The sequence below is a fragment of the Ambystoma mexicanum genome, chromosome 3p (assembly GCF_040938575.1).
Source record: "Ambystoma mexicanum isolate Mex_15411 chromosome 3p, UKY_AmexF1_1, whole genome shotgun sequence".
NCBI lineage: Eukaryota > Metazoa > Chordata > Amphibia > Caudata > Ambystomatidae > Ambystoma > Ambystoma mexicanum.
In genome coordinates this window covers 934,726,421-934,745,490 of record NC_090925.1, presented here as the reverse complement: position 1 = coordinate 934,745,490, position 19,070 = coordinate 934,726,421, and the positions used below count along the sequence as shown (strand labels likewise).

The window sequence follows — 19,070 nt, the reverse complement described above, 5'->3', positions numbered from 1 at the left end:
TCCAACTCCAGAGTTTGGTTGTACAAGCAGCAACTTCATCAAACAGTAGATCTGCATACCTTACTATTCCACAGGATAGGGAGGACAAAAGATTTGAGGCTATGTCAAAAAAAGTCTTTTCAGCATGTAGCATAGCGCTTAAATCTATTAACGCCACTTGCACGTTTGCAAGATTCAGCCGTATACTTTGGGAGTATGCTTCATCAGCGGCTGACTGTCTCCCAGAAGGAGAAGAAAGGGAAGCATTTTTTAAACATCATCAAGGATGGAAAAGATGCAATGTGCGAGTCCCTTCAAACAGGCATTGATTCTTCTGACAGTATCAGCAGGGCCATGGCGGCAAGTACCACAATCCGCAGATTTGCGTGGTTGCGGAAGTCTGGTTTTGCTCCAGATGTACAAGCTAGACTTTTGAACATGCCCTTTGACAACACTTCTTTGTTTGGTAAGACGGCTGATGACAGCCTGGAGAGATTACAAACATTCAAGACAGCAGCGAAATCTCTTGGGGCTGCAATCCGACAGACTCCGAATCGCCCCTCAGGAACCTCCTGGAGGGGTAGGTCCTTTCGCTTTCTCACCGCATTCGGAAAAGGTAGAGGACAGCCAGCTCAAAGGGGCCATAAACCATTCACCCTTGGTGGACGAGGAAAAGGTACAAAAACCGCAGCAACAGGTGCCACTTTACCCCCGGCAGCTGCGTCAGCCGCTTCTAAACCCCTCTGAGGTCTTCCCTCACAAGAAACCAGTAGGGGGCAGGTTAACTCAACATCTGGCAGAATGGCAGGCTATTACGTCAGATGCTTGGGCCCTTCCTACACACCCCTCAGAGTCATCCACCGGGGAACAACTCTTTGAAGTTTCCAGATCCGCTCCTTATGCAGGAGATTGTAGACCTGCTAGAGAAAGGTGCCATAGAACCGTTACCTGTAGCGGAGAGGAACAAGGGTTGGTATTACCCCTACTTCCTAGTACTAAAGAAGGACGGAGGACTGAGATCCATCTTGGACTTACGAGAATTCAACAAATTCCTCAGGAAGGACAAGTTCAAGATGGCAACTCTTTCTCAGATTCTTCAGGCCCTCCAGCTTCAGGACTGGTTGGTATCTCTAGACCTTCAGGATGCTTATTTCCATGTGCCAATCCATCTCAAACACTGGAAATACCTGAGGTTCGCAATTGGCAACTCTCATTATCAGTTTCGAGTTCTGCCATTTGGGCTGACCTCCACCCCGAGGGTCTTCACCAAACTAATGTCGGTAGTGGCTGCAAGTCTAAGGAGGGAAGGGATCCACGTCTACCCCTACCTGGACGATTGGTTGATCAGAGTAGTATCTTCGGAACAAGCTCAGATCCATCTGGATTAGGTCTGCCACTTCCTTCACAAGCGGGGCTTCTCCCTCAACTTAAAGAAGTCACAGATGATAACATCACATAGGCTCCAGTTTATTGGAGCAGTCCTGGACACTTCCCTGGGAAAAGCCTCCCCACCAGAAGTGTGGGCTCAAGATATTCTGCAGATGGCCCAACGTCCTCCAGCCTTCGACTTTTTGAGGTTTCTAGGCCTCATGGCATCCTGCATTTTCCCAGTGCCAGAGGCTCGCCTGAGAATGAGATCCCTCCAGTGGGCACTAAGAACCCAATGGTCGCAATTTTCAGGAAGAATGTCAGATCTCCTTCAAGTCCCGGACAGAGTGGCTCGAGACCTTCAATGGTGGACCTGTCGGGGGAACATTTTGAAAGGAGAACTGTTTTGGCAACCATAGCCGGAGATAACAGTAGTCACGGATGCCTCACTCACGGGGTGGGGAGCCCATGCCAACGACTTGACCATCAGCGGTCGTTGGTTTCCATCGGAGTCCAGACTACATATCAACCTGTTGGAGCTGAGAGAAATCCGACTAGCGCTGAAGGCTTTTCTGCCATCAGTACAGGGGAAGAATGTCCTGATAATGACGGACAACACAGTGGCCATGCAGTACCTCAACAAAAGAGGAGGCGTAGGATCATTGCCACTGTGCAGAGAGGCAATGCAGCTCTGGTTTTGGGCAATTCATGAATGAATCTCTCTATCGGCAGTTCACCTAGCCGGAGAGAAGAACTTGACGGCGGATGCTCTGAGCAGGCAGAGTACAGTTTCCCACGAGTGGGAGCTAGCTCAGGAAGTCCTTCAAGAGATCTTCGCCCTTTGGGGCAACCCTCAAGTGGATCTGTTTGTACCAGCATCAACAGGAAGTGCGATCAGTTTTGTTCAAGGGAATTTCCCACGAGAGCAGCTCTAGGAGAAGCATTCGTAGTGAACTGGGAGTTTCCACTCCTGTACGCGTTTCCTCCAGTCCCCGTCATTCCTCAAATGATCAGGAGGTTGAGAAGATTCTGGGAACATCATGATCCTAATTGCCCCATATTGGGCCAGGAGAACGTGGTACCCGGACCTTCTGGACATGTCCATCTGCCCTCCAATTCGTCTTCTGCAAAGAGAGGATCTTCTCTCGCAGAAGGGAGGTCAGGTTCTCCATCCAGACATCAGCAACCTCAACCTTCACGCTTGGTTTCTGAAAGGTTGAGATACAAGGATTGGGATCTCCCGGATGACATCATGGAGGTGTTGCTTTCGGCTAGAAGGCCAGCAACAAAGACTTTATACCGCTGCCGTTGGAACAAATTTTGCAACTGGTGTAGAGAAAAGAATATTGAACCCTTTTCATGCAGTACACCTATGGTGTTATCTTTCTTAATGTATTTAGCAAATTCATGTCTTCAAGTTGGTACGATCAAAGGCTACCTCGCAGCGCTATCAATCTTTAAGCGCACTACAGAGGAGCCTTCATATTTCAAATTACCTCTGGTAGTCCAATTTCTGAAAGGGTTAACTAATGTTTATCCCCCAAAGCCTTTCCAAGTTACATTGTCTGACCTAAATCTAGTACAAAATGTTCTGATGGGTATTCCTTTTGAACCACTCCATTCTTGTTCATTAAGATTTCCCACTCTTAAAACAGTCTTTCTAGTGGCTCTAACATCTGCCAGAAGAGTGAGTGAATTACAAGCTCTATCTTGCAAACCTCCTCATACAATCTTTCATAAAGACAAGGTTGTCTTACAATTGAGGCCTAATTTTCTCCCAAAGGTGGTTTCTGAATTCCACATTACTCACAAAATAACTTTACCTTCATTCTACCCTCCTCCCCATCCAGGGAAAGAGGAAGAGAGGTTACATAGGCTGGATCCAAGGCGTGCCTTAAGTTTTTATATCAGCAGACTTGCTAGAATAAGACAAGCAGACCAACTGTTTGTAGGTCATAAAGGACCCAAGTTAGGAATGCCAATCACGAAACAGACCATTTCAAGATGGATTATTTTAACCATTCTAGAATGCTACAAATTGGCAGGGAAAGAGCCCCCTCAATATCTTAGGGCTCATTCAACCAGGGGTATCGCAGCCTCTTCGGCTATCCAGAGAGGAGTTCCGATTCGGGACATATGTGTGGCTGCCACATGGTCGTCCGCACATACTTTTACAAAATTTTACAGCCTGGATTCCTCCTCTCGCCAAGAGACAAGATTTGGCAAAGCTGTGTTACATTCTGTACATTCTTAAATGGAATATTACATTTTACTCCCACCTCCTCTTTCATACCACTGCTATGGGAGTCTATCAAAGATAAGGAATACGTCAGAGGACACAATCCCTTTGAAGAACAAGTTACTTCTTACCTTGTAACGTTCTTTCGATGGGATGTTCCTCCGACGTATTCCTTATCACCCCTCCCATCCATCCCGCAGTAAAACTTCCATTGTGGTTGCAGTTTACGCTCCTTCAAGGTCAATAACCAATTACTGCACAGCTAATTTCAAGCTTCAAAACGGAACTGAGCAACGGACACTGCGCAAGTCTATTTATACACACGGTGACATCGGCACCGAGACGGAGGCAGTCGAGGGACATCAACTCGAAGGACGTCAACGCACAGGGCCCTCAATTTCCGAGGCCAGCAAGCTGGGATGGGTAACATCAAAGATAAGGAATACATCGGAGGAACATCCCATCGAAAGAACGTTACAAGGTAAGAAGTAGCTTGTTCTTCTCCCTTGGAAACAATTGTTTCTTGTGTGGCTTCCATTTGGGTCTGTGCGTCTCACGCACAGCTGCAAAAAATCTGTTAAACTATGTTTTCTGTAGGATCATGGGTAACATCCTGAGCTGGCTATGCCTAGTTAGCTCCCAGGCTAGGTTTACTCATATAATTGCAACATAATTGCCGTACAGTGAACTAGGGGGCTGAATCATATCAAAAATACAATTCTATTGGTGAGACAAGAAGAGTGGAACAGATTATTTGTTTCCTTACAAAAAGTGCCAGAGCTACCCATAAACAGGGCATGAACAACTTCCTTGGCTGTGCTAGGGACTGTGTGTAGGGGGTATGACTTACTGTTGGATTATGTTACATCTTATGAACTTTATAGCTCATTGTGGCCTTACGCAGTGTTTCTTGTTTAAGACGTGATATGCAGAGAATGGTGTGATTTATAGCGGGGCTATGGAGAGAAAGTGCAAGATACATATTTTCAATTGCATGCATAATAATGTCATGGTTCATTGTGTTTCTACCACTATTGAATGCATGGTGTTGGTTATGTGTACTTGGATGAATTTAGTGTTAATCTGTAATAGACTAAATTGACTTCCTCATAACAATAATGGAAGTATCATGATGCATGCACATCAGGTAAGGAACAACACACCTGTAAGAATTCACATTAATGAATGTATAATAAATAAACGTAATGAGAGCATAATTTTGTGGTTATACATTTCTTAACGCCCATGTTTCACAACATTCACCTGGTAGCTACGAATAAAGACACTTATTAATTAAAACATGTATTCTTTTATGTATGCAAGTGACTTGTGGGGCAGAAAATATGCTTTCTTGCTGCCAGCTCGAGGACTTTGTTATATATTTGTTATACTTTCATGAATGTATCCTTTGCACACTGTGTTTTGAAGATGATGTTAAGAGCACTCAGCAGGGCAGCGATGCCCGAGTTTTCTAACATATTTCCCATCAACTCCATGTTCAAATTGAGAACATGAGCGATAGAATCGACCCTCGTGGAATGCATATGGTACAGGGACCAGGGGTAAGGTAATGCTGGAGATAAACCAGTCTAGCCCCCATTCCTTAGACCCCTTCTTTGGCAACTCTATGCAGTAAAGCAGGACCCTGAATCAAACAAGTCCATCCTCCAGTCTCCAACGAGTGCGCATTGATGCAAAATATCAGCTCTATTTGGGTTTCATACAGAACGGAAATACCAAATCTAATTACCATTCAGGATTGTTTCCAAATGTGTTGAATGCACTGCATATGTTTTGGGTCTAACATAAAATGTATTGTATTTCTTTTATTTTAGGATTTCCTCTTTGAATACTTTGAGCCACGTGAAGTTGTGTTCAACAAACTAATCGAAATAACAGTAAGTACGACTTTTTGAAAGGGCTTGTTTTGCAAGTGCTTGAGTAGTTTATATTTTTGCGGCTGTGGTGCACCCAAGGACTAATGTAAGTATGTCTTACATTAGAACAAAAGTGCTGCATTGGTTTTTAATAGATAAAGAACATACAACGAATGTATCGCATGTGTTTGATTATTCATTTGTTTCATATATTTGAATGTATGCAATGTAATGAAGGAAAATTGGCTCAATCCAAACAAACCAATAGTAGAATGATTGACTTTCAATTGCGTTCAGTAGTAGAGTAGTTCCCTTTCATTAAGAGGTAAAAGTGACAGGTGACCATGCCCTTTTATCAGGCCCCGAACCCTAAAAATTGGATTGACCCTCGATACATTTTATATGAACTGGATATAAATTTGAAATACTTTCGATAACCCTGCTGAAGTATATATACAATTTGATATCGATTTAACTGAACCACCATAAATTTTATTGAACCCCAATACATTGTGACCCCCAAGAAATATTATAGACATTTTATATACATTCAACCTAAATTTATAAGAATCCCACTGTATACAAAATTTGATATAAATGTGACTGAACTCCCATAAATGTGTGTATGAAGTAATCGAGCATGTTGCAGAATTTGTAGCTCGATTGATAATTATACAGCAGAAAATTAACCTAGATACTAAATGTCAATAAAAATCTGTTTGTAAAATGTAGTTGTGTCTTTATGTCCAATGGCTATCGGGTGAACAATGCCTGCATAAAGCTGTCTAAATTATATTACGATGAAAGGGCTATTGGTAGTTATGGAGGTGTTGAGTGATTGTTTCGTAAATTGAGAACTGATGGCACAAATGTGGCAAGGAGCACTGTCAAGGCATGGCTATTGGATCGGGAGTCTTACATGCTACACAAGCCAGTCTGAAAACCTTTGAAACGACGAATGAACATGGTATCTGACATCAATCAACAATGGCAGTCTGATCTTATAAATATGAGCCAGTTCTAGGGAGACAATGTTGGCTTTAGATATATTCTATATCACATACAGGGGTAGCCGCCTGACGATAATTGATGCATATTTTGAATGCTATATGCCATTATTCAAAACACAAGGGGATTAGTTGGTGTTTACAAAGATCACCACTGTTCTGAACTTGTGTCAAAGTCTAAAGAATCCCAACAGGGAAAGGAGTACAATACATATTCATTCGTGCATGTAGACACAAAATTTGTACATGGTGTAAGTTTATTACAAAAAATATATATTCACCAGGGTTTAATCAAGGTAAAGGAATTGGATGCTTACAAGAGTAATCAAGTAACATTTTCTAGGAACAAAAAGCCCTACAGAACCTTCTGCAGCGAAAAGTTTACAGAGGTATAGGTCGTTCACAGATATATATATTCCATCAAAACATCACATTATTTGTAAACTGATGAGTATAAATGCAAAATAGAAAAAACAAACAATTAAATACAAGAGAAAACATGAGATTCATTTACAAAAAGTTAAGTGCAGTGAAGTGTGGTGATACACTGTAGTGAAGCAAGAACATGTCTAATGGGCGCTTTTCTTTAGTGCAAGCGCAAGCATATAGAGAAGGTGCTTGTCCTTATATAATCAGGGCAAAAACCTATATGTATCTGGATATTAGTCTATTGGCTATAGGTGACCAATCCTTAGATATATTCTAGCCATCATCAGCGTCCTATCAAAATACGCCTATGTTTAGGCTTTAAAAGACAAGAAGGGACCCAGTGTAGTTGTGGCTTTTAGACACATATTTATCAGTGGGTGAGTACCTGCTAAACTCCAAACGGACGGCCGTAAGGAGTTTCTAAATAAACAGCTACAACGGGATGCACCATTTCATAACACATTCTGAAGTTAAAGCCTCTATTGCACAATGTTTTAAAAAAATATATATATTTTAGTGCATTTATTAAACACCAAACCAAAAATAACAACAAACTTAGTGATAAAATACAACTTTCCAACGTCATATGCGTTCATCAACCCCAACTTACTCTACATAACCCCCTACAAACTTATCCTATGTAACCTATCAAGTCATACATTATCCTCTCAACGCGTCAACCTGCCTTATTGCAGACTCTGCAGCTTCCTCCCCTCCTTTATCTGCAAACAGTGTTACTGTTAACGCTATCCATCTCTGTATATCAATTCTCTTCTCTGCATTTTGTTCTCTGAGTGCCTTTTCCCATACCCCTGTCTCAGCTACACATCATTTTTCCAGCTCCTTCCACCATCTGGTTATGCTCGGTTCTTTCGTGTCTTTCCAACCCATGGCTATACTGCGCTTAGTCATTATATCCATGAAATCTTTGAGTTTGGTCAACTGTTTATCTTTCACATTCCTCTTATATCGGCCAAGCATGCAAGCCTCCAGTGTCTGGATATCCAATTCTATGCCTCCCTGGGCTGCTTTATATGCCACCCTCTTCCAGAATTCTGGTACAAAGGCACTCCCAAAACATATGTATGAGCCCAGCATCCTCCCCTTTACATCTGGGACATTCTTTTCTAGTGGCCCCTTTAAAGGTTGAGATAACATCGGGTGTGAGGTATGCTTTCTGTGTGACATACAGTTGTATTAATTGCAGTCTTGCGTTCCTAGAGACCATCTTATGGTACAATGTTACTTCTTTCCAATCTCTATCCTCAAATGTTTTCCCCAATTCTATTTCCCATTTCTCTTTGCATTTCAGCTCTGATCGAGAGGTTAGACCCATCAAGACCTCATAGATTCTAGAAATGGCGTGTCCTCCCTCCGCTACTGTGAGCAACGTCTCAATGTCCTCATTCTCGATTACCCTTTCAGTGTTGTTTGGCCATCTATCTCTCAGTACCTTCATTACTGTGTTATACTGTAGGAACTGTCCTGCGCGTATGCCCGTAGCTTCTTGCAATTCTGCAAATGTCTTCCACCCTCCCTCATTTAGCAGGTCTCCCACCGTTGCCATCCCAACACATTTCCCAACTCGTTTCTATCAGCGCCCTACTGCCCGGTTTCCCTTCCAATATCCCCGCTATTGGTATCTGTGGTGAGAGTGGGTCCGCCATCCCCATAACCCTACAGGCCCTATGCCAGACTCTGATACCCAATTTCACTAAGTAGGGGTTCCCATTTTGCTCCCTGGTGGGGATCCACAAGAGGTCCCTTAAGTGTCTTTATTCTAGAACTGGTTGTAACAGCAATGTTTACGCCGTGGGGTCATCTGCCATCTATTGCATCACGTATTATAACTGACACACTAGAAAGTACAGCTCAAAGTTTGGTATTTTTAGCCCACCCTGTTCGTACGCCCTTTGCAGCATGCTTAGGGCTACCCTATTCCTCCCCTCCTGCCGCAGGAACCCTCTACGCATCCTATCTAGGTCTCGAAAGTACCGTCTTGGTATGTTGTATGGGACATTCCTGAAGCAGTGCATAAGTCTTGGCAATGCAACCATTTTTAACAATGCTGCCTTGCCCATCTCTGACAAAGGTAATTTACTCCAAAACCCCATGGACGCTACCAAACTGGCTTTGGCTCTCACTGTATTAGTTTCATACTCTTGCTTAGGGTCATGATGAATATTAATGCCCAAATATCTAAAGGAGTTCCTACTCCAGGGCAAGGGAAGGTCTGGTAAGTCCTCTTCTGCTATCTTCGCAGTCGCGGCCAGCAGGAACAAGCATGACTTATTTTTATTTATTTTGATTCCTGTTCATGTACTAGAGTTATCCAGTACCTCCAAAATGTATGGCAGGTTCTTCTCCGGATTACTCACATATAGAAACACGTCATCCGCATACATAGACACTACATGTCTCACCCCACCTATGCCTGCATCCCCATATTCCTGCCTCAAATATGCCGCCATAGGTTCCGCCGCTATGATGTATAACATCAGGGCCAATGGGCACCCTTGCCTCGTTCCTCTATACAGTTGCCATGCCTCTGAGTATGTATTCCCTGTCCTGACCCTGGCCATTGGCCTAGTTTATATCAACCGTACCCATTTAATGTACCGTGGGCCAATCCCCATATTCATCATGGTGGCATATAACCAGTCCCAATGCACTGAGTTGAATGCCTTTGTCGCATCTAAGGAGGCCACTACACATTCAGAGGTGCAATCCGCCATACTATAAATCACGTGGTGCAGTCTTCTCAGATTCTCCGAGATGTTTCTCTCGGGTACATACCCCGGATGGTCTGGATGAATCAGTCAGAACGTGTATTACCTTTCGGAGTCTATTAACCAAAATAGCCGTGAGAATCTTGCTATCTTGATTTAGCAGCAACAGTGGTCTGTAGGATCCACAGTCTGTACTTATTTTATCCGGTTTGAGTAGCTGCACTATTAGGGCTTCGCTCATGCTCCCAGGTAGGAAATTGTCTGCATACGCCTCGTTATACACTTTGGCCATCAATTGTGCCAGCATATCGGCATAGGCTTTGTCAAATTCACTTGGGAGCCCATCCATTCCTGGCGCTTTCCTCGTTGGCAGTGTCCTAATGGTAGCTACCACCTCCTCCAGAGTTATGGGTGCCACCAGAGGTTCAGCCTGGGCAGGGTTATCTGTTCAAGAACTTCCTGTATATCCTCGTCCTTACCTTCCTGGGGGTCTTCATACAATGCCCTATAGTACTCAGAGAACACCTTGTTTATGCCCACTTGCATATTCGTCCTCGATCTGTGTTTCTAATGGAGCATATTGGAGAACTAGTATCATCACGCCTACAAAGCCATTCTCCCAGGTTTATCTCCTTGCGCATGGCTCCTTTCCAGATATTTTGCATAATTAAACTTCCCGAGCCTGTCCCATTGTGCAAGGCCTTCCTGTTTCAATGCAAATACCGCATCTAGGTGCTCTTGGAGCCTCCCTTTCTCGCACCTTTAATTTCTCTTCTATCTCCTCCAGTTCTCTGACAATAACTTTTTGCCCTCCTCCCGATTCCGCTATCATTTCCCCTCTGATAACCACTTAATACGCCTCCCACACTGTACCCACCTTCTGCACACTCCCCTCATTCACTGCAATGTATTCAATTGTGCTGTTCCTGACATGCTCAGCAAACGCTGTATCCTGCAGCGATTCACTGCTCAATCTCCACGTGGGGATGGGCGGTGTCAGGGGGGACACTCTCCACTTTGCTACGAGCGGAGAGTGATCTGACAGTACTCTGGCTAAATACTCCAACTCCGAAAATTCAGATTCATACTCCACCCCAGTAAACATGTAGTCTATTCTTGTATATACTTTGTGCAGCGCCGAGTAATGGGAATATTCCCTTCCCTCCCCATGTTTGACCCTTACATAAGTCCTGCAGTTCGAAGTGTTCTAGTTACGAGTTCAGTAACACGGCTGGAGGAGATGGTTGTCTGTGTTTTGCATCTGACCTATCTTTGGTGGAGTCTACTGTACAGTTAAAGTCTCCTCCCCAAATCAAAATTCCACCCCTATACATTCCTAGTCTCGCATACAGTGATCTAAAAAACACAGTAGCGTCATGGTTTGGGGCATAAGTATTCACAACACAAATCTCCTGGTTTTCTAATATCCCGTGTAGCATAGCCATCCTTCCTTCGTTATCAGTTTTTACTGTCAGCACTCTGAATGGTATATTGGGGCTACCCATATCAGGACCCCCGTAGCATATGTGGAGCCCACCATACCCTCCCCACGTCCTCTCTAGCTTCTTTTGCTTTTGTGCATATAAGTGCGTTTCCTGTAACAATGCTATCCCTACAGTATTCCTCCGGATATACATGCTCAATCTTCTGCGTTTCACGTAATTGTTAAGCCCCCTGACATTCCAGGTCATGGTTCTAATTGTACCAGACATTATGGACCGTGTCTAGGGTGTCAGTGAGGCCACCAGCCTGTAACCAGTCTCAATAGGAGCTTGATGCATTCTGTTATTATATTTGTTAGGCTTCCCACTTCTATCCCTCCCCCCTTCCCTCCACCCCACACAAACCAAACTTCAAACGTAACTCATCCTGCTATGCCTTGCCTGCTAGGACAACCCTGTTTCTGCATTCAACCTGGTCGCTAGACAGCTTCCTGGTGCCCTACAGGCGGGCCCTGTACAGCAGCCTTTAATCTACTTCTCGGGGGAGGGGGAGTAGATGTTCCGCTAAAAACGTTCTCTCTACTGGGTTCCGTAACTCACAATTCTGCTCCTGTGCTCCTGTTACTTGTCATATCTCTTATAATTTCCATATTACTTATACATTCCATTACTACTTAGTCAAAGTTCAACCATTGCTAGTCATATACTCATATTCCTGAACATTGCTATTACATCCGACCAGTCCGGGAGTCTCTCCCTATCTTAGGCGCGCTGACTCTGTTCCTCTGCTTCCGGGATCTGGCATCTGTCCATCCACTCCTGCGCCTCCCCCAGTGTCTTAAAGAACAGGGCTTTGCCGTTATATATCACTTTCAGCTTAGCTGGGTATATCAACATGTATCTGGGGTCCACCTTCCTGAGTCTGGCCTTTGTCGCTATAAACTGGGCTCTCCTCTTCTGCACTTGGAAGGTGTTATCGGGGTATATTGAGATTTTTGCGGATGCTCTTTGCATCATCCCTCCCAACCTGGAGAAGGCCAGGATCTTTTCTTTGTCTTTATAATTCAGCAACTTGGCTATCACAGGTCTTGGTGGCATGCCCGGCGGTGGGCGTCTGAGAAACGATGAGCTCTCTCTATCATAAACCCCTCTGTGAGATCCCCCGCCCCTATTTCCTGGAGAAGCATGTTTTCAGCTGGTAGGGTCAGATCCTTCTGTTCCCTCAGGCAGCCCGACAATCCTGATGTTGTCTCTGCGTGCTTGCCCTTCTGCCATGTCCTCTAGTAGCTTGACTTTCTGTTGGAGGATGTCAATGTCTTTAGATGTCTGCATCCCGGTTGCGGTATTCTCCTTGACTTGCTCCTCCAACTTCCCAGTACGTTCTGCTATGCCACGGACATCCTGACGTAACAGTCCCACATCTATGCCTACAGCGTCAATCTTAGTCTCCAATGTGGTTTGTAGTGCCGTGATGGATTCCAGAATCTGTCGGTTCCCTTCTTCAGCCATGTCTAGGGGGAGATGCTTGCTCCTTCCCTTTGCCCTCACCGCTTTCTTCTCCTGACTGCTGGGTGGCCCCTTTGTGAAGGTGTCCAAAGTGGCTTGCTTGTGTTTGTTTTTGCTGCCCTTGGTCGTCATTTCTTCCTGCTTGTCTTGCTGTGCTCCCTATAGGCGCTGGTTCCCCAGAGACTGTATTCCATTATAGCAGCAATATCTTGTCTGTAGTGATACCTCGGGCCACCGCGTCTATCGCTTTGCTGCAACCAGCTTCCTGCTGCCATAGACCATGACGAGTCCTGTAGGTGGAGTCCCTTACTGCAGCGCCCTCCCCCCAGTACTACCACATAGTGTTCTTTGGGTCTTTTGGTTCCCTGGTTCTTGAGCAAAGTCTGTGTGTGGTTACCTTGTTTGTTCCCCAGGCTTTTGCTGCAAATAGCGTCCGGTCTTCCAGACCTCTATCATGGCCTGCGCACTTTCCGCCATTTTCATATACTAGTGCCGCCTTGCATTTAATGTGTGCCAAGAGCAGGGTGGGTTACTGGGTATGGGGTTGCTTCATATTATGTGGCCTCAGCCTCGTCATCGATACAGTCGCAGCTCCCTGCGGTGTATCTTCGCCTGTTGTCTTTTCTGGGAGTTATAGCTTCCCCAGCAGAGAATATGGCGATGCCTCCCACTGTCCTCTTTATGATGTCTGCCTACCCTGGCAGAGCCCCCCTCTCATACTCTTCCTATATGGGGAACTCAGGTGCGCCTCGCCTTAGGGCTCGGCCGTGCTGATGTGAGCCGTCAAATCCTTCCGACTTCTAATGCAGTGTAGGCTTTCGCTAGTGCTGGTGTCTGCCAATGTCCCACCAGTTGTGCACTTCCTTGCGGGGACCTCACCCTAGGATTGGGGGGAGGTACTGGGGCCTGCCCGTCCAGTATGCTCTGCTACTTCTACCTTCCCAGCTATCTGCAGGTTTTCCCTTCACCTTAGGTCGTTTCTGAGGGTTCTAGTGACCCCTGCCCAGGTGTAGTCATGCCGATCACTGTCCTCCACGGAATGACTACTGCGCAAGATGGAGTCATACTTCCGAATTTCCCCTTCCTGTAGTACGGCACGTGCAAATAGTGTCTGAGAGCTGTGTGTTAACTTTCATGCGTTCCGCATGGTGGACCTTCTCCTCAGGGGTCCACATATGCGGCTGCAGGCCTATCTTCCTGCCCTCTTGGCCGCCGTGTTGTTCTTGGGGGTAGAGATCCCTCTTCCTGGAGGGTATTGTCCCTTCTGGAGCCACGCACCATTGTGTGAGGCCTCTGAGGATTTGACTTGCTGTCTCCCCGTAGAGTGTCAACATGGAGATCTCGGCGTGTCACCCCTCCCCCATGCGACTTGCCTGCAGCTGTCTAGATCGCTTACCCGCCCGCAGAGTGTGTCGAACTCAGTGCCCCAGCCCCAGGACTCACCAGCCTGACCGACCGGTGCTTATGGGGGGGGGTGGAGTTCCATGTAGGTACACTGGCGGCGTTGCCTCTACTGCCTTCCATTAGCTGGAGCCATTATGCTGCTGCGGTGGCGCTTTGGGGATGGTGGGGGTGGTTCCCTCTTTCCATTCGACTGTCGATGCCTCATGCGCTGTGCCCCTCCACCCTCACACTCCTTACTGCCTCTTCGGGTGTCTTTGCGCCACTTTCCTGGTGTCACTGCTTCATCCACTGCCCCCGCGGCCGCAATCAAGTGGGGAGTTTGTTTGCTCTGTCACTTTCAAGTCCGCTCACCGACGTAAGCCGGCAGCGGTGTATCCACTGCCCACTCCTAGCTGATCACAAAGCCTGCTTTTCAGGCTGCAGGACTTCCTCTGTCACACTAAAATGTATGTTGCCCCGTCTTGCCACAATCTGCTGTCTCGATCTTAGCGGCCAGGCGGCTCGCTACCGCCGTTCGCCGGTTCCCTTTGTTCTCGGCTCACCTCTCAGTCTCTGGTCCGCCAGCCACCGCCTCTTAGCCGCTGCTAACAATCTTTATCTGACCCAGTGAAGTCCCTGTTCCGGTCAAAGTGCCCGTACAGCGCTGCACTCACTGTGTCAGTGCCACAGCTCCTCCAGCTTTCAGCATTCATCGTTCTCTGGTTCACGAGTCACTCAGCATTCTACGACCCTCTGCTGCCCTTTTCCATTCTTCTCGTACTACGCTGCCACCCTTCAGCACGGTGTAACTTGCCGTAGGAGGTATTTCAGAGCTCTTCTTTCAGGTCGCCGCCTCCCTGCAGTTCTCTGCTACTTCTTATGTACCAACAGCCGTGTTAGACCTCTGTAAAGTTATTTTGTGTAGATTTTCATTACCGGATCAAAAGGAGCCCTATGTGAGCACGTCTGCCTCACATGGCTGCTGGTCACGCCCCCCCTCTATTGTACAATGTTATCTGCAAACTTTTAAAACCTTGGTCTGTCGTTTCTTCCCAGCTAAAAATACCTGTAGATATGTGGACGTGTTACCCACATTTATAAATTTCTGCAACAACACACATCATAGATCTAGTAAAAATACCCCCATAGCTGTAACACCCCAGAATTCCTTGGAGGTCTGGAAAAACCTTTAAGCTAAAAGCAATTTTTGAAAAGGAGCCAAGAACTCCCCTTAAAAAGTGTGATCATGTACAGATCTCGAAACTCATGGCCGTGGGTATGAGCAGAACTATATCAATGAGATCTTTATTATAGATGGGGTTGATCTCCGGGAAGGTCTTCATATATACAGACTAATCGATTACTTAGGGTAAGCTGTTCAGGGTTTTTTATAAGGAGGAGATCCAAAACATCCGCAATGACCAACACAGAGTTTATAGAATAGAAAAGGTAATTATTAGTAAAGGAAGAGGGTCAAGGAAACAATATCTATATCTAGTGAAATGGTTGGGGTGGCCTATGAAATTCAACAGTTGCGTGGATGGAAGCCCTCTAAAGGTCACAGGTGTATAGCGGGAAAGAAATGGCGCCTATACCTTTTTATATCTGCACTTTGCAGCCTTTGGTATCTTGCAATTCCACTCCCCCCCCCCCCCCCCCCCAAGGGTTAATTTGTCATGCAAATTGTGTTATCCCTGTTGTGAGACTGCTTCACAGCTTAGAATTATAATATATATAAGTGGGGAAAAGCAGTAGTTGCGCCAATTTAATGATAAGTTGCTGGGTTTTGGCCAGTTCATAGGTAAACATCGCACTGATCAGTATTTTAATGATCACAAAATAATGTATTATTCAAGGTTTCAGGTCTCGAAGTTTAACTCTTTACACGTGTTTCACCATACAGACAGTCCTAAGTGGTTCATCTGGAGAGATTTTACAGTAAATAATAATTGGTGTTGTACCTGAAAAGTTCAAACCAAAAAGAAATAGCATTTTTCAAAAAAGTAGATAGGTCTTGTGACATCTCATTTGAAAAACAGTTAAGTTCAAACAAAAAAGATTTATCATTTGTCAAAGAAAGGGTTTTGTGTCATCTCATTTGAAAATCAAATAAACATTATAATGAATAAACATTGTATAAATGTCTAAATCTGACATTTTTGTGACTTACGCTAAGTGCGGTTTATCCTTAGAATACAGAATCCATAATTTCAGGTTGTTCAAATTTTAAACAAAAATGTACTTGTTCACATAATGGCTCTTATATTAGTGTAGCTTGATGAACTGGCAATTCACTCTTGTTTGCCCCAAATGGAAAGAGAACAGAGAAAGAAAAGGACATGTAAGAAATAGTGCTTTTTAGGGGAAATGGGGGTGAATATAATTTAAAGAAATAGGGCCTCATCACGAGTTGGGCGGTAACGCCGGCGCTAATAGCACTGGCTCTATCTGCCCTACTGCCAAACCCACTGGCGCTATTAGCGCCGGATCACGGGTTTGGCGGATTTGGAAATCCCCATTTCCCATTGAGCCCATTCGGGAATGCCCCATTCCCCATTGGGCTCAATGGGGAAATTTAGCGCTCATACCGCTGGCGGATTTCAAGCTGGCGGATTTCCCGCCGGCGGTATGAGCGTGAATTTTCGGCGGATTTCCCCCCAGCTCAGAGCTGGGGAGAAATCCGCTGAAGCCCTGATTTGGCGAACTCTTAAATCTGGCGGTAACAGCGCTACCCCCGGATTTAAGGGTTACCGCCAAACTCATGATGAGGCCCAGAGATAAAACACCTGTTTCACCATTCAGACAGCCTAAATAGTTAATCAGGAGAGATTTTACAATAAATAGTCATTGATGTTGTACCCTAAGTGCGGTTAATCCTTGTAATACAGAATCCTTAATTTCAGGTTTTTCAAATTTGTACTACTGATGTAATGTTCGTGTTCACATAATGGCTCTTATATTAGTGTAGCTTGATGAACTGGTAATTCACTCTTTAGTTTTTGAGCTTGCTCAGAGTATTTGATTTTGGCTGTGGGTCTGCCAGGATGCTTCCTGTTGGTTGCATTATACCTTTTTACATTATGGTCCCCAGCACATACCTTCCTAGAGAACAAAATATCCAACTTCAACTGTGAAGTTGGCCAAACCTGTAAATTTGCAAGTACAGTGGACTGTGACGCTTGCATAAGTTCAATACATTAATTTTTGGCAAGTCCCCGCAGGAAATCTCTGAGGTCCCTGGTCTTTGATCCTGTGGCCGCAGCACCCCCCGTAAAAGTTACATAGCTAACCAAGGGGCAATTTGACTCTAGAGATAAAAATCACTCCCAAAGTGACACCCTATCTGGAAATGTACTGCCAGCAGTGGGTGCAGGGTGAAAAAGGGGGATACATAGTGCTCCTCAGCCTGTGGTCAGGGAGAGGCTGCTAGGTTGTGCTACTGTGGCGAAGCCCTGCTGGATCTTTGCCCCATTACCTCTATCTCTCTCTCCCCCCTCTCTCTCTTCCCCCTCTTTCTCTCTCTTTCCACAGCGAACACCTCAGCCTCACCACTCCACTGGCACACTGAGACCCGGTGCCCCACCCTGACATCCCAAGTGTCCCGGAGTAAGCCAGCACACCCTGAAACTACATACACTCTGAAGCTTTGTGCATCCAGAGATCTGTTCCAATCTGAGACCCGGTATATGAGAAGCTGGTCACCCTGAAATCTCCTTTTTGTAACCTGCGTGCACCTGTAAGTGTGGTCACCTGAATAAACCCAAAACTATAACTGACCCATATGCAAGGACTCAGTGCTTCCTTGTCGCATGCTCGCTAGCACTCCTTGCTAGAGGGCGCAGGACTCTGGAATACAACACAAGAGAATACTATCTGTGGCTAGGCTACTGTGGGACTGTCTGTCTTCTATCACAGCCATCCTCTCCTGGCATATTTCCAAGTCTACAACACATAAGGGGGGGGTGATATCTTCTGAAGAACAATGGCTTTCTTATACGGTTCCTCTGGGGAGTGTGTGAAATCCGAGCTTGATCTGTTCACCATACCACTGACCAAACCAGCATCAAGAACTGTTTTTTCATGGATGTGTCACCCCTGGCTGCGCTATCGCCTCTAGCCCCCATAGAAGTTTTTGTATCAGCGTCGACCAACATGTATCTGGACTTGAACGACACATTGTTGCATCTAACTTCTAAAGTAACAAATACCAACGGCACCAACCTTGTGGGTGGTGCACGAGTGGCTAGAATCACATACCCCATAACCACAAAGTTCAACCAGGTGGACAAAACAATGGGGGATCGATTGATAACACAGAATTATAATATGTACCTCTACAGGGCCTGGATTGAGAGCATATTAAATTATGGCTCGATGCCTTGGAAAAATTGTCTCTTGGACGGTCTCTTTCACGAGACACTACAGGAGAGTTGACGCCACTGCTCTGGATGTTGGCAACACAGGGTTCGTAAAGAGAGCCCACTACACCAGACTCAGAAGAACATTTGATTTAATAGAATGTCTACATTCGGACCTTTTCTTCCAGGATAAATTGTTGATCAACAGTGTTGACCTTAAAGTGAAACTATCCCAAAACATGGATTCTTTCTCTCTCATCAGCGGGGATGCAGAGCTATACAAGCTAGTTTGCTCATTAAACCTGAGTGTCTCCCCAACTGTTAGATTAGCACATGCAGAGGCTTTGCAACATAAGTATCCGGTTGAGTGGTGTAAGAGGATTCAATTCAACACTACAGCTAAGTCAACACCTAGTCTAGAATACTGAATGAAAACCCTTATTGATATATCTTTATGTCCAGTTCATGCGTTCAGGATGACTACCCCTATATAACACCCCTCTCTTGGAATCCCCCTGACCCGCCTGAGCCAAGAAGTAGTTCTGTTTTGCAAGTTTAAAAGGTTTATTTGATAATTTAAACAATAGATATATATATCACACTTTATAATAATTAATAATTGGATATCACACTTAATCTGAGCATTAATCAATAATGGATAGTCTGGCACTAGCACACTTGTGAATAGGAACAGAAGAATAAGGTGGTAGAGAATGCTTTATATAAGTTCAGATTGATGTAATGTTGAATGAA

General features: G+C 45.1%; 1 protein-coding gene across 1 annotated transcript in view; it reads left to right on the top strand.

Moving 5' to 3' along the window:
- The window catches only part of LOC138581135 (fer-1-like protein 4), a 1,598,034-nt gene that overhangs the window by 332,483 nt on the left and 1,246,481 nt on the right, over positions 1-19,070 (top strand). Inside the window, exon 10 of the mRNA XM_069652231.1 lies at positions 5,422-5,484. Within this exon, the coding sequence (XP_069508332.1) occupies positions 5,422-5,484 (63 nt within the window). The remainder of the gene's footprint in view (positions 1-5,421; positions 5,485-19,070) is intronic.